The sequence below is a fragment of the Cricetulus griseus genome (genome assembly GCF_003668045.3).
Source record: "Cricetulus griseus strain 17A/GY chromosome 1 unlocalized genomic scaffold, alternate assembly CriGri-PICRH-1.0 chr1_0, whole genome shotgun sequence".
NCBI classification, from domain to species: domain Eukaryota; kingdom Metazoa; phylum Chordata; class Mammalia; order Rodentia; family Cricetidae; genus Cricetulus; species Cricetulus griseus.
Window position 1 is genome coordinate 212,834,175 of NW_023276806.1, and position 25,971 is coordinate 212,860,145.

General features: G+C 37.6%; 1 protein-coding gene across 1 annotated transcript in view; it reads left to right on the forward strand.

The window, feature by feature from the left end:
• The window catches only part of Vwde (von Willebrand factor D and EGF domains), a 78,977-nt gene extending 54,452 nt beyond the window's left edge, over positions 1-24,525 (forward strand). Inside the window, exons 18-29 of the mRNA XM_035451400.1 lie at positions 4,272-4,491; positions 6,458-6,595; positions 8,431-8,979; positions 10,285-10,380; positions 10,464-10,559; positions 11,264-11,359; positions 11,947-12,042; positions 13,184-13,279; positions 19,702-19,797; positions 19,887-19,982; positions 21,434-21,529; positions 24,092-24,525. Of these exons, the coding sequence (XP_035307291.1) occupies positions 4,272-4,491; positions 6,458-6,595; positions 8,431-8,979; positions 10,285-10,380; positions 10,464-10,559; positions 11,264-11,359; positions 11,947-12,042; positions 13,184-13,279; positions 19,702-19,797; positions 19,887-19,982; positions 21,434-21,529; positions 24,092-24,525 (2,109 nt within the window). The remainder of the gene's footprint in view (positions 1-4,271; positions 4,492-6,457; positions 6,596-8,430; positions 8,980-10,284; positions 10,381-10,463; positions 10,560-11,263; positions 11,360-11,946; positions 12,043-13,183; positions 13,280-19,701; positions 19,798-19,886; positions 19,983-21,433; positions 21,530-24,091) is intronic.
• The last annotated feature ends 1,446 nt before the right edge of the window (positions 24,526-25,971 follow it).

Here is a 25,971-nt window from a genome sequence, read left to right on the forward strand (position 1 = left end):
TATTATGTAGGCTAATGCTTTACAATAGGGTTTAAAATATCTAGGCTGGTAAGACAGGTAGGCATAACCATAGTAATAGTTCCTTCTGCCATAAACCAGAAGTCGGACTATGCTTTGTAGGGAGTACATAAGTTTCCCATGGTTTTGCATAGTCAATATATCTGATGATGCTGAATCGACTCCTCCAATAATAGAACTTGTCTACCTTTCTAGTTAGCTGTTTGGGTATATCTGGATCATTATCTCCTTATAGAATCTTACTTAAAGGATTTAAATCATCATTAGATGTCCCCAAAAAAGGTACTTAACCAATGAATATTTTATAATAATTTCTAAAAAATTTAAAGATTTTTAAACTATCTTTTCCAACTGCTATCTATTAAGCCTTAATTTCTTTAGAATATAACATATGTCTTTAACAATTCTCTAGATTTATTTAAAGTTTCTGAGTAGTGTTTTCTAATCTAACCTTCGAAGCTGACTAGCTGATAAGACCTCATTTGCATCTTGGCTGACCTGGCTTAAATTTGCATATGTAAAGACACATTCAAGCTGTGAATCTAACAGGTTGGTTCTTTCCTGAGGCTTTTTATAAACCCCTTTTTTAAAAATCATGTATCAACTTCAATTTTCTGGATTTCCTTTTTTAACCATAAAATTTTAGTAAGATCTGTATCCTCTCATCTGCCAAATTTTACAGAATCATCCATAGAATCCTCATGTCTCTAAGCTAACGCTATAGGCTTTTGTTAACTTTTTAATTGACTGTCTCCTAGGGCTGAAATCAAAATTTTTCCTGCTAAGACATTGACTGACTGATTGGATGCTCCTTTTGGCAACGTTAAAATGATTTTGATATTTTTTAAACAATATTGAGGCAATGTAAATATCTCTAATCATATCCAAGGCAATTTAGGCATTTTCATACATCCGCATTCATAAATTCACAATCACATCACACATCCAGGTGTGGCCACACCGTTCATTCATAACTTGCATACATCTCATATTTCTCCTTTTGCCTAGGTTATGATCAGTTTGTTGAAAAGAAAAATCCCTAATTGAAATTTCTAACATAGTAGCTATAGTGAATCATTGAAATATGAGCATCCAAAATTTGAACAATTCTAAGCTTAAATATGTTGTCCTTTCTTCTCTATAAGTCTCAAAAACAGTTTCTGTCTGTCTGTATCAACAGCATTTATATAATTAATTTATATTAATTAGCCATCAACCATGGCGGCACCTCCCAAGGCTGGAAGTTACCACGTGGAGGCAGGCTGTCCGCCGCCCCGGCAGCCATTTTGTCTAGCTTGCTGCAGACGCCAGCATGAGGTGGTACCAAGCCGCCGGCTGAGGGCCGGCAGACCCTGGCCGCTGCCATGGCTGACCTTGGCCTTAGCTCGACCATGCCCTCTGGGCTGCTGAAAAGTCTGCGGCTATATTTTGGGCACAAGCCTGATCCCTTATTTTTTCTTTTGTTGGGACTCTGTCTGACCTGGAGCTCTTCCTGAACATGCCCAAGGCAACCTCTAGAAGGCTCTATGCATTTCTTTCCCTGTGCCTTGCTTTCTGTGTAGGAATAACTTATTTTTAACTGAATTTCCTGTAAGGCAGTCATCATCACTAATCCCTAAGTGTAAGCTAGGTCCATATTTGAAAAATTCTTAATGAACTGGACACATCAGTCCTCTTCCTGTGAGGCCTTAGTGTGGTCTGGCATGCATTACCAACATTCTCATAAGCTAGCTACTTTACGACCAAAAGTCCAGCCTCTGTATCTCCCCTTATTCTAGATGACGCTTGCATTAGTCTAGAGACAAAGTCCTGAAACAGTTCTGTCTGGACCCTGTCTGATTTTTGTCAAATCCTCCACGTGCACCCCAGCAGCTGGAAGTTTATTACAAGCTCTTCTGGCCGCCGCAGCAATCTGTGTGTATGTTGATAGCTCAAAATTTAATTGTTGATCTATATTTTTGTACTCCCCTTTACCAGTGAGTATCTCATAAGAAATAGGAAGTCCTTGAGCATTATTATTATTATTATTATTTTAGCTGTAACCTGACATTGGTCTGTAAACTTTGTCTTCTATAACAGATAATCTCCCCCAGACAGGCAGGCTTTGGCTATCTGCTTTCAATCCCCTGGGGGCAGAGCTTCCACAGCCATATTCTCTACCATCATCTGGGTAAAAATCGCCATCAGTCCATATTGGACATAAGCCATTAATAGTTCCTAGGGCTGTTTGAATGATATTGGCACATGTATCCTGCCATGTTCCCCTGAGCCATTCTCTCTGATCCAAGGAAACCTGTAAATTTCTTATCTCCTGTAATCAATTTCCCTAAAAAATTTCCAATTCTCTTAGCTCTTGCTGAATTTTACCATTGAGGATTTGCCTTTCTGTATTTCTAGTTTAAAATGAAAGAAGGAGGTGAAGACTCTCCATTTTGGTACTTATTAACTGTTTTTCCCTGCTGATCCCAATCATTTGTCCTGTATATTTTTTACTATCCAGCCCCCCTAAGTAGGCTCGGAGTTTCTGTTCTCCATTACATTCCTAGAATCTCCCGAGGGCCTGCGTGTATGCAAGGGCACCTATGTCTTCCAAGCCCCTGCGCAACTCAAAATACTGCATCATGGCAGTGGCTTTTGTAAGCAGGAAGGATCCTTTTAAAACTTTTAAACTCTGAAATCTCCTGTACTTGAGCAGTCTAGGCTTCTACTATCTGTTTTTAGTTTGGGGTTTGAACTAAAGACAGGGTAATTTTTAAGGTTTTTAGGAGAATGAGGCTCAAGGCCGGTAACTAAAAGTCTGTGAGGGAACTGCCTCAGCTCCCTTTTCTATGAGCAATCTGTTAAGGTCCTTTTCCGACCAATCTGTTAAGGTTCTTTTCCAACCTTTATCCAAGTTAGGGATGAATGTCTGGGCTTTCTAAAATGACCCAGGGACATTTTTTTTTTTTTTTTTGACAAAAGGCAAAAAACTGAATCAAGTCCTTACATTTTACTCAAACTCCTCTTTCCTGAAAGGAAGTGTTTGACTTCCTTAGACAATTTGGCCCATCATTATGGAACGGAATGAGGGGGGACTTACCAGGGAATCAGTCACTCATGAGTGGTGAGAACTTTTCCCAGACTACCGTCCGTCGAAATCCGGCGAGCAGAACTCCCTTGTCGGTGTGCACTACCGAGGTTTCCTTGAGGGGGGTCTCCGTTCGGCGAAGAATCCGTACCTTGAGCCGCACGTTTGGGCGCCACCTGCCCCGGCCCTCGGGGCTCCGGTAATTCGTGAGTCCGAGGTGGATCACGCCTGCAACTAATGGGCGGGAAAGAAAGAGAGGGACCAAGCAGATTCCATTGTCAAGGCCAGTTTATTGAAACCAAGGAGCTTTTTAAAGAGAAAGGAGGAGCAGAGAAAAAGGAGGTGGGGGGAGGGATGAGTTAATTGTTCTCAGGCAGGTATCTGGAATCTCCTGTGTTTATCTCAAGCACTAATAAGGAAATGGGGGAGGGGATAGGTGTTAGTTGCTTCTCAGGCAGGTGTCTGGAATCTCCTGTGATAAGGGAGTGGGATGCTAGACTTGCTGGCGTCTATCTAGGCATGGGGGGTCGCCAAGGCTGGCTTCTGACAAAAACAAAATTGATAATTATGCCTTTTCCATCAAATGAAAGACTCCTGGATGCTGAACTAGAGACCAAAAACAGAAAGAAGACACGAATGAACTAACTGACAATTTTCCTTTATTGATATATATAGTATGTCAGTCACAGGCATGAATTCTCATAAACTCTTTGTGATGTGCATGTGGGCTTGAAGTATGGCATGTGTGCTTTCACACAGACACATGTGATGAGAGGTAATTGTGTTTGGTCATATTAGCCTTGACACTGAATCTCTGCTCTGCTCTTATATTGGGGATGCATGGATACTGACTGTTCTCAACATTTTTTACTTTGTTTCCTAGTGTTCTGTTTGCATTATAGAAATTTAGGTGTTACATACCTAAAACATCTGTACTTGGAAAACTGAGGAAGAAATATAAATAAAAGGCCACTCTGCACCAAATAAAATCTATTTTAAAAATTAGAAAATGAAAATAAATTTTTCTACCCAGAACATTTCTAAAAGTGTTCCCCTGGCACATATATTTCAGTTGTGCTCTCAAGAGAGTAGATGTAATGTCATGATTTCATGGGGCATTAACTAAACATAATTTCATTAAAAAGTAAGTCATTTTTTTATTTATTTATTTTTTTGTCTTTTGTAGGTGACTGTGAAGTCTTGTGACTGCTTGAATGGTGGTTCATGTGTGTCTGACAGAAAATTTCCTTCAGGAAGTGGAGCATACCTGTGTGTCTGTTTGCCTGGTTTCCATGGTAATCTTTGTGAAGTTGATGCCAGTGGATGCCAGTCAAACCCTTGTGGCCTTGGCAAATGTATTAGAGGGTTAAACACTTACTCTTGTGACTGTCCTCCTGAGCTCACAGGTTAGTATGGGTATGAGCCAAATGAGAATGTGAATTAATTAGAAAGAAAAACTTCTTGCAATATTATCTGTGGAAACATGCAAATCTAGGTTCTTAATATTTTGATGAATATTTTTAAAAGTCTGTCAAAAAGTATTCCAGACCTGCACAGTGCTTATATCCTGAATATTTTAATTGTTTAATTATGATTTGTTTAATTATTTTGAGTACTTCCATATAATTTTGCTTTCATATATTCCTGCAATTTTGTCTAATTTGTAAATCTGACTGCAATCAATGAAAGTCTATTGCATGTTTATAGACATTTTCTACATCTATTTCGCAAGTAAAAATACATTTAAGTGTATTGATATTGAAATATAATATAGACCAGGGAGCCCTGTGGACAAGGAGGCAGAAGGAGTGTGGGAACCACAGGGGATAGAGGTCCTCTAAATCAACTGAACAATGCTCATATGAACTTACAGAGACTGAGGCAGAAAGCACAGAGCCCACACTGATCTGCACTGGGTCATCTAAGTATATTGTAGCTTTCAATTTAGTATTTCTATGGAATTTCTGAATATATGAATGAATGCGTCTCTGATTACTGTACTTCTCTTAGGCGTTCATTTCCTTCTGTTGGTTTGCCTTGTCAAACTTCGATGTGATGATTTTTATTTTATCTTATTGTATTCTCTTTCATTAAAAAGAGAAACATTTACATATATACCATAAAATAAGAAAACATTATGTCATGGAGAATAGAAATATTATCACACAAGAAATGTTTTATAATAATTTACTAACTTAGAGATATCATGGGTTAAGTCAGAGTTGGAAACAAATGAAATGCTAGCATATTCACTTACTTATTACTTCTCCTAAAATGCTGGGTTCCAGAATTAGAGATATTAAAATAATAAGCCTTTATTTTATCAAATATTCAATGGTTTTATACAAATAGTTCTTCAGTCATATAGATGTAATGATTAAATTAGTATAGCCATTGAGCTGACTTTTCTGAAATATATCTGTTTTAAAATATATGAACAAAGCAGAAATTTTACTTGTCTTTTAATCTTTTTATTATTTTAAAATTATCACTTAGACATTTGAGTGTAGATAACTTTTTTGTATTGTACTACAGACTATATTTGAAAATCTCCAAATATTAAGTGCCTCAGAGATATCTGTATTACAAGGGCTATGATTAGTCATAATATGAATTTATTTATCCAAATAAGATGTTAAGCTTATCAAAGGGCACTCTATCATCGAAAATACCTTATTGAAAAAATCTTGACTTTTTAACATGTAAAATTATAATTTTCAGAGTGAGTAATTTGACTGAACAGGTTATCCTTAGCCTAAGCAAGAAATGTTCCAAAACTTAGAGTTTTTAAAGAAAAGTAGAAATTCTCTGGTTATATATATATATATATATATATATATATATATATATATACAGTCTATGTTATATACTGTAATTCTTACCTCAGTTATTGATAGACTGTTTCTTGAAACAGATCTGGTTATGTTCCTTGTGCTAACCAACTCAGGGTCCTCTTACCTGGCCCTCCATAATGATGAGCTTCCTCACCTTCTTTATAGAAAAACAAATTTAGGTGTGTGAATACTTGAGTTTACTATTGAGGGAAATGTAAGTGATTTTATAGTAGGTTTTAATTAAAGAGTAAGTCACTTCCTCAGCAGAGGCTAGGATTTGCTAAATGAAGAGTAAGAGAACATACCAGGTGTGATGACATGTGCTTGTAGTAACCCCAGAACTCAAGAGGTGAGAGTATCACACATTTTAGGTTAACCTGGGATATATAGCTAGTACCAGGCCACCCTTGTCTACATGCCAAGCTCTTCCTGAAAATTCAACAGACTAAAACACGATAAGCAACCAAACAATGGAACATTAGACATATATTGTATTTCAAATTAAGTAATTAGAAATATTGGTCTGTGTTTTCTGTAGGCAAAAACTGTGAGAAAGATGTTGATGAGTGTGAATCCTGGCCCTGTTTCCCAGGTGTGGAGTGCATCAATATCTTTGGCTCTTATCATTGTGGCTCATGTCCAAAAGGATTTCATGGTGATGGGAACATATGTCACGGTAAAAGCCCCTGCTTGCTGCTATGCTTTGTGCTGCAATTATCTAATTTGGAATCACTCAATTGCTTTTTTTTCTGCTCGCATGTTCCTTCAGTATGTATGCATCATGTTACATGTAGAACTAGATGCACAGGATACAGAAAGATGTCACATCTGTCCTCCCACTTAATATATTATCCCGTGGGAGGAAGAAATGTGATTAGGAGCTCCGTGGTGCCTGAAAGATGTTTTTTGTTGTTGTTTTGCTTTGATTTTTGTTTGTAATTTGATAGCAGTTCCTGAGGAACACACAAGAGTACTATGCAGGTCATCATCCCTGCCAGGAAGGACAATGAAAGAAACTTTAAAAAGCAGGAATTGAGTCTGCATAGAGAGAGACTATGTAATACTCATGTAACAGTCAGGAGAGAGGACCGAGTATCACATGCAACTCTTATGATTATTATTCCAGGAGACAGATTTTTAGAGGAAGGGGGACAAAACAAACTAAGGCACATCAGTCTGTTAAAAGTGAGTTCCAGGAGACAGCATTAAAGAACTATTGGTGCCACAATTAAGTGTATAAAGATCTGGTTTCGATGGGAAATTGGTCACCCAATCTTTATATCACGGTGGGCCTATCTGTGGAGGTAACAAGTAAGAAAGTCAGTACGAAACTCCCATTTGTTTTCCCTAAGACTGAAGTAATTACCCCGGGATATCTCTATTTTGTAGAAAGGTAAGGATTGTATAATACAGCACAAAATATGACGGGTTTTTTGATAATTCTAATTCTAGCATCTGGAAGTTCAAGAGCAGGGTCCTAGTCTGGTTGGCTTCAGGGAAACTGTCTTCTTGGACAGCAGTGTCATCACTGGGCCCATTTTCTTGGAATGCATGGGCTTCTGGTACCTCATTCCCTTCTTGAGGTGACTATTTCTTAGATCAGACATTTACTCTTCTCACCTTACACAACCAGAATTCTTTTTAGCAGGACTTGCTCTCTAAACACAGCCATGTTTAGCTTTTACACTTTTGCAGATGCGTTTTCTGGCACACAGATCATTCTACATCTAAGGATTTGGTGGAAAAAAGAATAATATCCTAACTGTGTCTTTGATCTAATTTGCAAAGAGTTGAATTCAAGTGACTCATGAATCCTAGATGATTCATTGGGTTTAGTTTGCAATAGTTTAGCCTGGATATGCTTCGGGTACTGATTAACAGTTGAAACAGTTTTTAAAAGGCTTTATTAAAAAAAAAAAACAAAACAACAACAACAACAAAAAAACCTGTGGTTCTTATGAGGCCTGACCAAAGTGTCATTGAAGAAGAGGATGGAAAACTTCCAAAACCATGAAATCTGTTAGGCCAATAGATGGAAATGTCCCCAGTAAGTTAAGGTCTTGGTTCAAGACTAATGCAGAGTACTTCTTAAATGTTATTACTAAGACTAACAAGTTGTAAGTTGTACCTCAGTTAATTTTATTTTTAGAAAGACAACTTAAGGGTTATATAAATGCAATTTGAAATACATTCTTATCCTTGCTAGTCTCCTGAATCCTTGGGTATATTCTATAGAAAAAAAATGAACAAAGGGAATTTCAGGGATGCTTTTTAGTGAATATTCACTAATTCACAGCTTACTTTCTGTGTTAGCTTTTGTATCTAAATAGGTCACACCATCCTTGAAGGCTGGAACACTATCATGACTTTTAGTACTTTGTGATTCCTAATCTTCCATGTTACAAACCACACATAAAAGAATGAATAACTTGGCACCAAATTGTTGATATCATAGACTATGAATAACCATTCTGATGAAAATTTCTATTCGTCTTTGTTGTTTTCATTTAGAGTGGAGCATTCAGTCACCATCAAACGAGCATTTACTATCAAGTCCAAGCTTCACTCAGAGTCCTGCAACAAATATCTATGAGTTCTCACACTCAATAGGTACCTCCAACTTGACGATAAAATCGGTTACAGCTCAAATGGATAGTACAACAAAGGTTGTTTCTCCTCAGACACCGGCTCATGAGTATGCAGATCACATTCTCAGTACAAATCTTACTCTGAAGGGGCTAGAAATTCCTGCATACACTGGTACTCCTAACAGTTCTTTGGGGCAAATAAATGATGCTATGCAGAGCACTGCTCAAACAGAGACAGGAGGGCATGATGGTCCCACTAGGCAACCTTTGCAAGATTTCACTCAGCATGAGTTTACATCATTGACCACTGAAGAAATCACTATATTACCAGAGAAGTTTGGATCAAGCAAAACATCAAATTGTACAGAATCATCTTGTTTCCCTGGTGTTTCCTGTGTGCCAAGCATAGATGGCCACTTGAAGTGTGGACGCTGCCCCGTTGGGTACTATGGAGATGGGATCAACTGTAGAGGTAATGTGAAAATTTTCAGAACATAGAGTGAAGATAGCGCCTAAATAATTAAGCAGTTATCCTTCTCTACTTGCTGATTTCAACTCCTTCTGTTTCATTTAACACATTTTGGGAAAGTGGTTTTTTGGAAATTCTCTTTTTAAAATATCCTTACTATATTATTAAAACAATGATACCTACTCTATTCTAAGTTCCGTAACAACATTCAATTTTAACCATCATAACAACCTCACATATTGAGTGCTGTTTTCTGTGTGTACTGATGAGAGAGCAGAGCTTTGCAAATCTGGTTGTCTGGCATCAAGCACTTAAAGAGCTGAATCACAGCTGTGAATACAAACCTGATGGCTATTGTGGCCCAGTTTCTTTTCGGTCCACAGTTGGCAGTTAGCACCTCAATTGCTGGTTCTGACAAACTTCGATTTTCTGTAATTTCTCAAATGCTTTTGACATTTAAACAATTTTCTGTCATTTTAATTTTACAAGTACTATTTATATCTTTGCTCTTTATCGTCATTGTTTTTGTTTAATACAAATATATTTTTGGTTCTGACTACTGAGAAAATGTTTCTTAGGTGTTTCTTCATCATTTCAGTTATTTCTTTGCTACCTATATTGTTAATGTTCATTTTGGTTTGAGGCTAAAATTAAACAAACATTTCTGTAGTTCTTGTTATAACAAAAGAAAACAATCAAAACAAAAAAACAAACAAAAAAACTAGCCTTCTTTCTTTGTCCTGCAAGAATATAAAGTCTCAACACCTATATGTTTAAAATACAAAATTGCTTAATATTAACAAATAAATTCAGCCATCTCATGAGAAGTGATACATGCTCACTGGGATATGTCACATGGCTGAAGATGCTCAAGGAATCCATTCTATTAACGTTTGGCTTCCCGGAACCTTGCTCTTTGGGGATTCTGACCATCATTGTCCTATCATCAACATTTAGCTGTACAGCATCCAAGTCTCCATCACACTCTGCAACATGAGAGCATGGCTGGTTTCTTTCTATGCTGTGAGCTAATGCTATTGGAATACTTGCAACAGAATATATTTCTCTCTTAGTCTAATAATCATTTTTTCTCATCATTCTAGTCATGAAAACAGTATAAGGAAAAAACTTATGATTAAATGTAGTAGCTGTGATTTAATAATTCATTAAAATGTTCACATTAGAAAACTTTAGAAAAACTTTACTTCTGATACCACTAAATCTGAAGGAAACGTATATATATATATATATATATATATATATATATATATAATCTATAATTCAGAAATTCTTCCTTGATATTTGCAGCATTTTGTAGATACTCATGTGGAAGAAACATGGAGTGTGTTGCCCCAAACATATGCAAATGTAAACCTGGTTACACTGGTTCCAACTGCCAAACTGGTAGGTACATGATTCATTAGTTTGTATAATAAATTGTATTTGATAATCAATATTTCTAAGCCATGGGGTTTATTTTTATGTAGCCATCTGTCAACCTGTTTGCAAAAAACATGGAAAATGCATTAAGCCTAACATCTGTGAATGTCCTCCAGGGCATGGTGGAGCAACCTGCGATGAAGGTGATAATTCCAATTAAAATCTCAAATTTGGAACTAAATATGGTGTGATTTTCTTGAAAATACTTTAAAAGATAATTTTCTTACTGTGTTCATGATAACAAGTACTCATCAATGCCTGGATAAAAGCTCACGGTTTAAAATTTTTCAATATAAATAATTCATTATACAGATATAACTGTATGGGTGTTTTGCCTGTATGTATGTCTGGACACCATATATATGCAATGCCTGTGAGGCCAGAAAATGGTGTTATATTTCTTGGGACTAGATTTAATGAGAAAGAAAGCCACAAAGAAACAAAATAAGTCTAGGACAAACAGAAATCTTCATCACTAACAGCAAATGAAAATAACTGTGGAAATATAAAATTAGGACAGAAATTCATAAGTCTATGCTCACATTTTAGAAGAAGCTGAAGGTCAAGTGCTGTCGTCCAATTAACCAAAGTTTTTAAAAACCTTTCATACAGCTACACTGGATTTTATAGTTTTCATTTATAAACCAAAGCATGGTGCTGCTTGATAAGTGCTTTGGAGTTGTGAATTCATGTAGTGGATCCCTACAGAAAAGTAACTACACAGTAAAAGGAAACTGAATTTACTCCAAATTGGTCTTATAATGGGCTTTATTGTAACCTTTCTGTATATATTCTGTATATATACATATATTGTTAAAACTTGACTTAATAATAGCTGTGTCTGCAGAATATTGTAGCCCTCCTTGCCAACATGGCGGCACATGTTTGCCTGGAAATCTCTGCACTTGTGCTTACGGATTTGTGGGACCAAGGTGTGAAACTCGTAAGTAATGCTCTCTTGTAGTTTGCTATAACAAACTTTTCCTTTGACAAGTTGACCGATGGTTTTAATGATAAATAAAACAAAGCAAACCCTAAAAAAAGATGATACACTTAAAGAACCTAGGAGTGCCCAGAAATGAGGTAGAGAAGTTCAGATGGACATGGTTGTTACCCTATTATTGGGAAACTGAGATAGGAGACTCATGAGTTGAGAAGTAGTCAAAGTTACATAGAGTGGAACCGTGTCTCAAAAAAATGATGGGATAAAGAAATTTGTTCTGAATAGCAACTTATTCTTTATAATAAGTGAAGGTAAGACTTACTAATTTGCATGCTTATTTGATTTATCTTTAATTATGTTCACCAGTTACTGAAACTTTCCCTACATAACTAATTCTCATTCAGTGCTAATAATGTTCTATGTTCTCCATCTCTATCAGTAAGAAAAGCTGAACATGAGAGCTGAAGTGCATGTAAGCCAGAGTATGAATCATCCTGGTCTTTCTCTGTGGTCCAATTCATTGCTAGAAGTATTGGGCAGTTATGAGCTAAATTTGACTTTCTTTTGTCTTTGTTCCATGATCTTAGTGGTCTGTAACAGGCACTGTGAAAATGGAGGCGAATGTGTTGCGCCAGATATTTGCCAGTGCAAATCTGGCTGGAATGGACCCTCCTGTAGTACAGGTAAAAATCAGAACTGTGCACAATAAATGTATCAACAAAAAGAAACTTCAAATATCCCATGCAGTCCCACACTGAACTGACAAGAAAGATATGCGGTGGTTATGTCTAATACATTTAAAAAATTCTTACCTTTCATCTTTCTTTTTCTGTTATCAAGAACCTTATGCTGTCTCACACGTTATGTTTCCTAATCAGTACCATCTTGCCTTTGTATTTCCATGATTCGCTTACCTGATACGGACACAGAACACCTGTCTCTGATGCAATGTCTCCATTTAAACTCTTTCTCTTTTTCCAATCAGGACACAGACATCAGACTTTATGATGTTAAGCACAGCTATCACGTCAACCCATTTATTTATCAGTATAAGATATGCTTCCTTAGCAGAAATGTTTGCAGTTGGTCTCTTTATTCTAATTTATGGTGATCTAATGACTTTTCCCAGTGAAAATTTAACTCACCATTTATAATGTGATAGTTATACATGAAGTCTGTTGCAAAGGAAAATGAATACAAAGCTGATTCTTGCCCTTATTTCAAGTTTCATATCATTAGTGAAAAAGACATGGGATGTGGTTATTATTTTAAATGAGACTGTGAAGCAAGTTGGTTTATGATAGAAAACAAACCATATATTACAAGATGTGAAGATATCAATTCATTCCAACGAGTTGAATTTGGAAGAAAACTGTATCAGTAGTTACACCAAATAGAACTAGAAGTACAATCAAAGCAAAACAAAGGCGATGAAGCTTTGGCCATTTTGATCATGGAAGAGGATTGAGTAAAATGGCCCTGATTACTTGCAAAGGGACAAAGGTATATGTACCGCCTCATCCATTTGCCAGGGCTGTTGAGCTGCCCTTTCTGAACCTATGATCATTATCAAAAGCATTCTGAATTTTAATTACACTCACTCCACAGTCTTAACTTTGTAATTGATATTATTAAACAAATGAGCATACTTTCAAAGCAATTACAAAGTTATTTTACTTCTTCTTGTCTGTTGAATTCTAAAATGTAGGCTATTTTTACTTGTGGTTCAATATATATCATTGTGCTTCCTTCTGTACATCTGCGCCATGTTCAGTTTCAAAATAACAGCATTTTGTGACCCCTTTTCTTCCTCTTGTTCGTTAGCTCTGTGTGACCCTGTTTGCCTCAATGGTGGTTCCTGTTATAAGCCAAACACTTGCCTCTGTCCTGATGGATTCTTTGGTGCACAGTGCCAGAATGGTAAGTATTTTTCCTGAGTCACTACAAAAAGTCCTCTGGAAAACTAGGAATACAAAATAGGAAAGTGGGCCTTGCAGAAACACATGCCAACTGTCAGATGGGAAAAGACTATGTTCCCCCTTTGTTTCTGAGTATGTATATTTGGCCATAAAAACCAACTCATGCAAATGTACCAGAGTTGCCAGTCAATATATGTTTGGTTAACAGCATGGGCATTTTCTGTGAAGTTTTGTCAAGCCAAAATGTAAAATGTACAACTTGATAGTAAAGTTTATAATGAATGGTGGTGTTTCCATTGCTTTCAACCCAATAACTTTTGAGATGTTTTTTCTCATGTCTAAAGTTTTCCTGTGGTCTTTCTTGACTTTAGTTTCATTAACCATTTGTGCAGTGCATCTGTGTTGAACTCTCTGCAAGATGATATGGAGACACAAGGATCGTTTTTCCTTTTCTGAACCATGTGTTAATACATTTCCCCATGTAGTTAACTCTACAGCATGGTATTTCTCAAGTTTCATAATGCTGTCACCCTTTAGTATATAGTTCCTCATGTTGTGGTGATCCCCCAACCATGAAATTCTTTACATTGCTGCTTCATAACTTTAATTTTGGTGCTGTTATTATTGTAATATAAATATCTGATATACAACCCTTAAAAAGGGTCATTTGACACCAAAGGGGGTTCATGACCCACAGGTTGAGAACCAATGCCTTAGAAATTCTCTCTCTCTCTCTCTCTCTCTCTCTCTCTCTCTCTCTCTCTCTCTCTCTCTCTCTCTCTGTCTCTCTCCCTTTCTCTCAATTAATAGAAATGTCTCAGGCATGAGCTTATATGGATAAGAACTAGGAACAATGTCAGCAAATTAAATGCACACAACATTTCCTGTATCTTTATTCTTACAATTATACCCAATGTACCTTAGAACATGTTTGAACATCTTCATAATTAAATTTATAAAATTTATACTTTTATGTGATACAATTTGATTTTTATCTATAGAAAATAATTTTTCATGCAATATATTCTAATTATAGTTTGCCTTCCCTTATCTCCTCCCTAGTCCTCCCCACTTCCCCTCCCACCCAAATCCATACTTCTTCTTTCTCTTATTAAAAACAAACAGGTTTCTAAAACAATAAAATTAAAATAAACTGTAATAAGACAAAAAACAAAAAAAGCACAAGAAACACATACAGATTCACACACACACACACACACACACACACACACACACACACACACACACACACACACACAAATCCCATAAAAGAAAAGAAAATGTCCTGATTTAACACTGGGTGACAAAGAATCTCCAAAGATGCTTTTGAGTTAATTTCATGTTGCCCATGTACTGCTGGGCATGAGGCCTGCCCTTAAGAAAGATTTGTATACCCAGTGAGACTCTACAAAACACAAACAAACAAAAAACCCACTAATTTTCCCTTTCTGGGTAGTTATCATTTGGAGATAGCTTCTTGGTTAGGAATGTGTGTGTCTACTTTCCCTCTCAAAGCTAGGGCTCCATCTGTCTTAGACATTTGCAGGCCCTGTGCATGTTGCTATGCTTTCTTTGAGTTTGTATGGACATTGGTCATACTATGTTTAGAAGGCCTTATTTCCTTGATGTTCTTTATCCCCTCTGGCTCTTATAATCTTCCTGCCTCCTTTTCCAAAGGGTTCCCTGAGCCCTGAGTAGGGAGATTTGTGAGACAGCAAATTTAAGAGTGAGTGTTCTAAGATTTCTTTGCACATTATCAAGTTGTGGGTCTCTTTCTTCCCATCTCCTGCAGGAGGAGGACTGTCTGATAATGGATGAGCAAGACAGTAAACCACGAATATAGTAGAACCCTGATACTGCTTGGGTGATCAGGAACCAGAAACTAGATAGGTCAGGGACCTGGGAGAAAAACAAATACTACTACCATTCTGCTAAAAGAATGCTGCAATAAGATGACTCCTAATAACATTCTGCTATATGGTGTGGTTTATAATCACCTCTCTTTTGTTGGGGTTGACTTAAGTCCATAGGATAAAACTAGAACAAAGAAGAAAATATCACTTAAACACTAAAGAGATGGGCATATGGAAAGTATTCCTTTAGCTCAGATTTCCTCTGAGGAAACAGTTTGTGCAATAGAAAGGGGATTAAGTTAAAATAAATCTTAGAAACTAGAATTATGACCAAATCTATACTAAAAAGCTGTAAATATAGTTTTGAGCACAGGAAGTAAAGGGGAAGTGACAAGCTCACAGTACCAAGTTACTTGTAGTAGGGTTAGGCCTGTAAGAAAAATACTCCTCCCAAAATGTGTGCAAATACTGAATAAAGGAGATGATCTCTAATCTATAAAGTTGAACAAAATGAACATGTGCCTTGTTTTAAGGGACTGGGACACAACTTGTGAAATGAATTCAGGGTTTGGAACTGGCTAATTTCAGCAGAGCAGGCTAGGACCTTGGAAATCTCCTGTAAGTCTACTGTAAGGGCTCAGATTTCCTGACTGTCATGCTTGGTGTAATATGATTGTATCCACTCATGAGAATGATAATGCGGGTGGATGGGAAGATAGCTAACACATTGAGGGCAACGGAATCAAATTATACAGAATATGGTTAAAAGTAAATATATTTGGCATACACACCATAGAATTTCAAAGGAGAAAGAAAAGAATTAGGAAGCAAATGTCACATAAAAGTATTTTCTTAGTAAGTATGGCTTCAAATGTATGGCTTGAGAATTGTTCTCTTAGTCACTGATCTATTGCTGTGAGGAGACACCATGCCAAGGCAACTTTTTAAAAGAAAACATTTAACCAGCGGTTGCTTACAGTTTCATAGATTAGTCCATTATCATCATAGCATGGAACATGGAGGCACATAGGAAGACATGGTGCTCAAGAAGGAGTTAAGAGCTATACACTGATCTACAGGAAAAGAGAAGGGGGGCTGGCATGAGGTTTTGAACCTCAAAGTTCACTCTTAGTGAAATACTTCCTTCAGCAAGCTCACACCTACTAATCCTTCTAATCCCATCAAAGAGTTCCACTCCCTGGTGATGAATTATTCAAATATATGAGCTTATGTGGGGCATCTTATTCAAACTACCACAGATGTATAAATACACCTCATAACTTTCTTTTCCATGACTAAAAAATTATGTTAAATATTTACTAAAAAAAAAATGTACCAGTAGGACTGATGAGATGGATCTCAGGGTATAGCTGTTTACTATCCAGTCTCACAACACAGTTCAAAATGCAGAATCTACACAGGGAAGATGATAACTGCCTCCTGAAACATGTCTTCTTTGATCTGCATGCCTCTCGGGACACATACATCACACACACACACACACACACACACACACACACACACACACACACACACACACAAAGTATGAACCAGAAGAGATTCAACCTAAAGCAGTACAAGTTGTCTATTCATCTATTCATTAAAAATATCCAGTTACATGTTCTGTACTGAAAGTGCTATTTTCAGTTATAAATCTTCTTAATTCCTATTATGTTTTTAAAGGGGTTAGAAATGAAGAAAGCAGTTATTAATGGTGATCAAATACCTACTGGCAGTTTATACAGGCCCTTTACCTAAACCCTTTAATTTGAAATTCATTTTTAAAACAAAGTAAAATTCACGTCATAATCTATCATCCAGTGTGATAGTTTGAATGAAAATGACCCCCGCTAGTAATGGAACTACTAAGAGGTATGGCTTTGTTGGAGTTTGTGTGGCCTTGTTGGAAGAAGTCTGTCACTGTGGAGACTGGTTTTAAGGTTTCATATATAATCAAGCCATGTCCAGTGTCACAGTTCACCTTCTGTTGTCTGAGGATTAGGATGTAGAACTCTCAATTCCTTCTCCAGCACCATGTCTTCCTGCATGCCATCCTCCCTGATTATAATGCACTAAACCTCTGAACCATAGCTTGGGCAATTAAATATTTTCCTGCAAAAGAATTCCTGTGGTCATAGTGTCTCTTCAAAGCAATAGAAACCCTACATAAGACAAGATTGTACCAGGGACTCGGGTATTGCTGTAATATGTAAAATAGCATAGTTGTATTGCTGACCATGCTTTTGTTTGGAATAATTTGGAATTTAGGAGTTTGTGTTAGGAAAGCAGTGGAATACTTTTAGCACTGCTTAATGGACCATACTGCTAGGAGCATAGAAGACCGTGGTGCTGAGTGTGATCTGATGAACTGTGGGGGTCTGGCTCAAGAGATTTCAAAGGAGAAGAATTTTAGTATGCTGCTTGGAGATCATTTTTGTGATATTTTGGTAAAGAATGTGGCTGCATTTTGCTCCTTGTCCAGTTCAGTCTGCCTGAAGCTAAAGTGAAAAGATTTGGATTAATTCTGTTGGCAAAGGAAATCTCAAAATAGCCTAGTGTAGACTGTGTCATGTGGTGATTAGTGGTAACTCTAATGAAGATATATATAATTAAAAGGAGAAAGCTGAGTAATAAAAATGCAAAATGTACAATTTATGGAGAAAAAGAGCATCAGGAAGTGGAATAGAGTTGTGTTCAAAGAGAAAAGCAAATTATGACATGGAATAAAGGGAGCGGTGAACTCAAGGCCATGCTACCAACTTTTGAAAAGGAATTAAGGGAAAGTTTAGAACCAGGTGTGGTCATGCAAACTTTTAATTCCAGCACTCCAGAGACAGAGGCAGGTAGATCTCTGAGTTTGAGGCCAAGGTGGTCTACAGATCCATTTTCAGGATATATAAACTTAATCAGTAAAGGAAACCATTGAAAATAGAAAGCTGGTGATGATTTAATTAAATGAGGGGGCCATGTTCCATCCCCAGCAAGCAGCAGGACTTGGCATGTTCAACCACATGGCTCTGGCTTTAGAATCAAGGATAGAATAAAGGGGTCATGGAATCTTCTTTTATAAGTAAGGCAAGATGCTGAGGCAAAGCATATGTCAGGGGTGTCCCCCTTGCAAGAAGCTGTGAAGTTGAACCTTAATTGCCTTGGAGACCCCAAGATGTTGGAGATGCCAGAATGGTGGGATACCTGTCAAGGAGAGCTGCTAACAAGGAATGGGACCAGCCCAAGAGAGAGAGGTGTGTTGCATCAAAATAGATGAAATGACTTGGTGATCTGAAGAACATTTTGAGATCAGATATGGAGATGCAGTTTGGATTTTGTCCATTTTATTTTCAGTCTTGCTTTAATCCAGTATTTCCTCACTATCTTCCTTTTCCTCCCTTTTGGAAAGGTAATGTATATACTGTGCCATTGTATGTTAGAAATATGTCATCTGCTTTTATATTTTGATATTACAGGGGATTACACTTAAGAGATTTTGTGAATCTCAGAAAAGACTTTGAACTTTAGAATTGACACTAAGTTTGAGATCATTAGAGACTATGGAGACTTTTGAAGTTGAACTGAATGTATTTTTGAATTATGATATGACTCCAAGCCTATGTGGGCCAGGAAGTAGAATATGGTAGTTTAAAAGAAAATGGTCCCCAAAGGGAGTGGTACTATCAGGAGGTATGGCTTTGTTGGAAGAAGTGTGTCCAGTGAGGAATTCAATTTAAAATTTTCCGTGCAAGGTACTTTGTACAATTACACAAAACAAATAAACAACAACAACAACAACAAAAACAGTATTTAAGTTCTATAGTATAGCTGGGTGGTAGAGCACTTGCTTACCATTAATAGGGTCCTGGTTCAATCCTCAGCACTGGGTGAGAAATAAAATACAATCAAAAGTTAATATATGGAAGAAACACAAAGCACTAACAGTCATCTCATTAAAGTGAAAAACATTCAGGTTTGTTTCCTACCACAGATACCCCTGTGTGGTCAACGCCAGGAAAGTGTATACTAAACAGCTAAGACATATTCCCAACAAAGCAAAAGACTTATTGTTTAAGAGATTTCTACCCAGCATTCCCAGGAACCAGTCATATGAAGTTGACGCATATCTTGACCAGAATGAAGGCGTTTGAAAGTATTTCCTAATAATTTTCTGAATTAGTGCAGCAAATGATGAGGGTCATTCTAATATGTACTGGAGGAAATATATTCTAACGTTGAGCTTAGCTTTGATTCCCTCTCTTGGTTCTGTCCAAATCATTTCAAGATTTGCTTTGCAGGCAAGTGAAATATAAGCTAAAGTTCATGATACATGCAGGATTATAGTGAAGACTCCCATGCTAAGGCATTTAAGTGGTATTAACCTGCTAGTGGCTGATGGCTCCGAGTTCTGCATTTTATTATTTAGATAGGACAGCTACAATGACTTGCAGTTGTGATCTTTTATTTTTATAGCACATTCCACTATCTTATGGACCCATAGATAACAAATCTAAGAGGCAATGTGCAATATATAATAATTGAATATGTACTGTTCACACATTACTGTCATGTGTTCTTTTAGCTGTCTGTCACCCTCCCTGTAAGAATGGTGGCCACTGTATGAGAAATAATGTGTGCGCCTGTCGTGGTGGGTACACCGGAAAGAGATGCCAGAAAAGTAAGACACCACTAAAACATTTGCGTACTACAGGTGAAACTGAATATTTGCTGTTTGACGTGTCTTTTTTTTCTTCTTTTAACCTTGAGGCATCTGTGAACCTATGTGCATGAATGGAGGAAAATGTGTGGGACCAAATATTTGTTCCTGTGCTTCTGGCTGGACTGGGAAATGGTGTAACACACGTAAGTAAAACAAAGAATATGACACTCAGAGTGTGAAGGCCTACCTTCATGAAGGTGTACATCAGACTTTAAGGCAGAGTCTTTTTCTCTTCATTTGTTCACTTTTGTTTCTGCTCATCTATTCATGCTTTAGGAGATATCATTTTGAAATAGTGAAAGACCAAGTCATGTGCAGGCAGTGTACAGTGTTTTCCAGTTTTGCATATAAATATGCTAGCTTTAGCTTCAGTTCTGAACTCATAATCTGAAGTTAGGTTGAGAGGAAGATGTGAACAAGGCATTATTTCTTACCTCCACTTAAGTTCAGCAGTTCAGCCCTTTCTGGGGTGGGTTTCTACCCCTTCGAGCAGATTAGCTACAATGTTTTTTCTTTGTATAAAGCTGTTATTTAGTCTGGGTATGGTGTTACATTCCTTTAGTCTCAACATAGAAACAAAGGCAGGCTGATCTCTTTGAATTCAAGGTGGTCTACATAGTCAGTTTCAGGCCAGGCAGGGCTACATATTGAAACTCTGTCTCCAAATAAACTAAAATAATTTTTTGTAATAACAGCTATTATAATATATTGCCTAACATGAAAATCATTGTAAGACTCCAATAACGGGGGAAGAAGTTAGGATGAACCATGGTGTTCGGAAGATCATTAAAATCACATTTTTTCTTTTCTCCACCCCCTTTTGAGATTACAATATAATTGCATCATTTCTCCCTTCCCTTTTCTCCCTCCAAACTGTCCCATATGTATGCTCCTTCTTACTTTCTTTCAAACTCATGGTCTCTTTCATCGTGTGTGTGTGTGTGTGTGTGTGTGTGTGTGTGTGTGTGTGTGTTTGTGTGTGATGGATAGATAGATAGATAGATAGATAGATAGATAGATAGATAGATAGATAGATTTCTAAATACAACCTGCTCAGTCTGCACAATGTTTCTTTATGTATGTTTTCAGGGTTGGCCATTTTGTATTGACAATGAATTGGTGTGATCTTCTCTAGGAAGACTCTCTCTCCCACTCTCAGCATTCCTTAGTTGACTATAGTACCTTATGTAGAGTTAAGGTCTCTGGTCTTCCCCATCCAGTTTGACACGCCTATTTTTCCCTTGTTCAGCCTTTGTTTAGAAAGACAAGTTGGTAAGTCTTTTTTCAAGAACATGGTTAATTGATAAAGTGTTTTCTTTCTTATTTTATTTTATTTTACTTGAGTCAGGACCTCATGTCACCCAGGCTGTCCTTGAACTTCCTATGTAGCTGACGATGGACTTGAACTCCTGATCCTATTACCTTAGACTCCAAAATGGTGGGATTGCAGGTGTGCTCCCTCATTCCCAGCTGAGGAAAGAGCTTTTCTTCTTGACTTATAAATTTTCCTCTTTTTTAAAATTACTTTTTGTGGTTTATGCTAAACTTTGACTAGCAGTTTAAAATTTTAATTTGTTTATCTTTGTATTTGCAGCAATCTGCCTTCAGAAATGTAAAAATGGCGGTGAATGCATAGCTCCCAGTATGTGTCATTGCCCTTCAACCTGGGAAGGAGTACAGTGTGAGAAACGTAAGGAGCCGTTCTCTACTTGATGGCCTGAGTATGAACCTATGGGAATAATTGATCTGTAGCTCATGAATAAATCCACTGTAGAAACAAAATGTTAGGTTACTGATCCCTTTGTAAATAAAAAGATGGGCCCACAAAATGGCTCAGTGGGGAGGGAGGGGGAACTGGGATTGGAATATAAAAAATAAAGTAATAAAAATTGGCTCAGAACAGGGTGGTGGTGGTACACGCCTTTAATCCCAGCACTCAGGAAGCAGAGGCAGGCCTCTGTGAGTTCGACACCAGCCTAGTCTACAAGAGCTAGTTCCAGGACAGCCTCCAAAGCCACAGAGAAACCCTGTCTCGAACCCCCCCCCCAAAAAAAAAACAGGCTCAGTGGGTAAAGGTGCTTCTCATCAATCTAAAGAGAACAGAACCCCAGAAGTTGCGTTCTGACTTCCATATATGTGCCAAGGCACAGGTGTGCCCCCCATACACTATGCTAATTTCATTTGTGTCACTCTGATAAAATATTCTTACAAAAAGCAACCCAAGGAAGAAATCATTTATTTATTTTAACTTACAATTACAAGTCACATTTCATTGTCATCTGATGGTCACAGTGGCAGAAGCTTAAAGTTCACATACATCCACAGGAAAGAGAAGAGAGAAACCAATACTCCAGTGCTTAGATAGTTTCTTCGGTCTTCCATAATCTAGGGCCCTAAACCTGTGAATGGAGTCATGCACTTTCAGTCAGGCTGGGTGTTCCCACATCAATTAAGATCTAATCAAGATAATCTCCGGCAGAGGTGCCCACAGGACACCCTGAGCTAAGCAAAACTTCATCACGATGTCCTTCCTAGGGGGTCCTTAGGTTGTGTCAGATTGACTTTTAAAGCTGACACATGTACAAAATAGAAATAATTTAAAAATTTGGAAGTAAAAATAAATGCTGGCCAGTTTTATTCCCACTTGGAAGAAGTGAGAAGTTCATTTGATGGTTTGTTTCTCTTATTTCCTTTTAAACTTTTAAAATAATATATTAAACATACAAATAATGGGTTTCATTATGACATTTTCGTACATGTGTCTACTGTCTTCTAATCATATTCACTTCCATTGCCCTCTTTTGTCTGCTTTGTTCCTCATGATCCTCCATGATTTTGGAAGCTTCTCCCAGCATTATAGACTGATATTCTCTAGCCTGAAGCTGGGAGTATGATTTCTTCACACCGGAGGACCTTTATGTGAATCTGAAATAAACCATCTTCCTCAAAATGCTTTCTTTCGGTATTCCACAAACTACCTAAAGTACTGACAATGCTAACTGAACATGAATGTTACTGCTGTCTGTCTTCTGAGAAACACTGATAATGCCCATATCTAGAGCCCTTGGGTGTTACATTCCCACCAAAAGCATACAGCAGTCCTGATCAAAACATAGCTTGTCAACTCTTGAATTATATGAACTTTCAAAATTACTTACTACAACAGTGTGACTCCCATGAAAAATAACTACATATATAAAATTTTATGGTGTGCTTATTTTTATTCAACATTACTTAAAAACATATTACCTTCCTTAAAACATCAATTTAAGTATTACATTAAATTTTGTAATGCCACTGCATGGTACTTATATTTAATGCAATGGTCTTTCCCCTCATGGTGGCCATGTTACATAGCTTAAGTGATTATTTTATTATAAGCATGTTATAGATGATGATGATGATGATGATGATGATACATAAATAGACACTGAGATACATATAGATATTTTTAGTGCTATCTTGGGAGAGATTTCCTCAAAAATATGTCTAGTATGGACAGTGAAAATATGTTTAGGAGGTTACTGAATGAGCTGGCGACAGTGGTGCACACCTGTACTCTAAGCACTTGAAAGACTGTCCTGGGAGGACAGCAATGAGTTTGAGCCAATTCAAGCTATGTAGGGAGTACAAAGCTAGTGCGGGTCCATAGCAAGATTCTGTCTCCAGAAAGAACAGCAAAGGAGGGAAGAATTCAGGGAGCTTCCATCTAGATAGTGTCTAAAGTAGGATATAAATTGTTTTGTAAATATGCCAGTACCAACAGACTCTTTGGAATCCTTTAATAGTATGTATTTCTAATATCTTAAAACACAACTAATACAATTTTAGTTTTCTTTAATAAAGTGTCCTTGAGTTAGGGGTGTGTGCTCTAAAGTAAGAGAGCACATAGATTAGATCTGCCCAAAGATGGGTCTCTGACAGATTCTTTACATCACCTGCTTCTTTTCTACTCTATGGCAACTACCAGAAACTTTAAGTTGCACAGTTGTTTCCATGCACTTATTTCCACAGTCAATTTTAATTTATTTTTTAAGTGTCACAGAAATTGTACCTATCTCTGTATGGTGTTTCAATTCATGTATGAATTGAAGTAATGGCTTTGAGAATCACAGTAAAGGCTCCAATCACAAAATAGCTTCAGGCCAGTGGAATACTGTGTATTGCTGGATTCTATTTCAAGACATGGTGAATTAAAAACAAAAAACAAAACCATAACAACAACATCAACAACAACATTTGCCTATTATAGCCATCTGTGCCCAGAAGTGTCTTCATGGAGGAAAATGTGCGGTTCCTGGTGTGTGTTCTTGCCGCACTGGATACTCCGGTGTCAAATGTGAAAAGAAGATACAGGTACCTGATAATGCAAATAATAGATATAGGCACCTCTGTGTGTCTTCTCCTTGGTATCTGACCACTGTTAATATTTATTTCCAAAGTAAAGCATACATGGATTCAATATTTGCCTCGGAAGAACACATATCATTTTACACTCCAACAAATGTCTTATATTCACCTAATGCAGTGCAGCGTTTATGTCTAACTGTACAGTGGGATGCAGGATTCCAAGACAGCAGGGGCAGCTACTCTACAGCAGGACAAAGGACACAACTAATTTATGCTCTGCTCAAAGGGAATATCAGAAATCCAGCGTCCCCTCTCACAACATCCCCACCACTTTAAATTAAGGAGTCACTAATTCACTGATTGAAGTCTAGCCCTATACAATTCTAATAGCCATGTGCCACAAAAGTCCAGTCTGTTCTCAAATTTTTTTCCTGACAAAAATTCTCTCTTTATCATTGTGTATAAAAATCCATTTCTCAGAAAAGAAATGTGCCTATCACTAGAATCAGGCATTTTAGAATCACTGGAACTTGTATTTCAGAAACCAAAGAACCAAGGCATGAGCAGGGTTCTTTGCTGCGTGAGACTTGGCCTCACACTGACCTGTAAGGCAGCCACTGTAACACATTTATTCCAAAGTTTTTCTGTGAAAGTTTTCACTATACCTGTTCATCTACTACTCCAATTCCAGACTATCAAACTGTTGTTTGGTTCTAATATCTATACATACTGGAGATGTGTAGTGATGATACACAGGTAGACATGTGTGTGCACATTCAGCAAATCCCTCAAAAATATCTCACTCTATAAGTTTCATTTTTTCCTTTTTTATTTAAATTAGAAACCAGCTTCTTTCACATGTCAATCCCAGTTCCCTCTCCCTCCCCTCCAACCCTGTCCAACACCGACCCCCTATCCCATCTCCTTTCTGCTCCCAAAGGAGGGTGAGGCCTTCCATGTGGGATCTTCACACTCTGTCATATCATTTGGAGAAGGGCCTAGACCCTCCCCCATGTGTCTAGGCTGAGAGAGTATCCCGCTAGGTGGAGTGGGCTCCCAAAGTCAGTTTGTGTACTAGGGATAAATACTGATCCACTACCGGAGGCCCCATAGATTAACCAGACCTCCAAACTAACCAGACCTCCAAACTAACATACTCCTTCAGGGGATCTGGATCAGTCCTTTGCTGGTTTCCCATCTATCAGTCTGGAGTCCATGAGCTCCCCCTTGTTCAGGTCAGCTGTTTCTGTGGGTTTCTCCAGCCTGGTTTTGATCCCTTTGCTCATCACTCCTCCCTCTCTGCAACTGGATTCCAGAGTTCAGCTCAGTGTTTAGCTGTGGCTGTCTGCTTCTGCTTCCATCAGCTACTGGATGAAGGCTCTAGGATGGCATATAAGGCAGTCATCATTCTCATTATCAGAGAAGGGCATTTAAGGTAGCTTCTCCACTATTGCTTAGATTGTTAGTTGTGGTCAATCTTGTAGAGCTCTGGACATTTCCCTAGTGCCAGATTTCTCTTTAAACCTATAATGGCTCCCTCTATTGTCCAAGGCCATAACACCCTGAACATGCCCGATCTCGACAGATCTTGGAAGTTAAGCAGGGTTGGGCATGGTTAGTACTTGGATGGGATACTCTATGAGTTTTAATATAAAAGTTATCATATGCTACTTAGTACTTTAAAAATCTGGAGGAGCAAACACTCAAGATGTGAAGATGGGAGGATCAGAGGCTTAAGTTCATCTTTAGCTTAAGTGAACTGAGTCACTATGGCAAAATCAA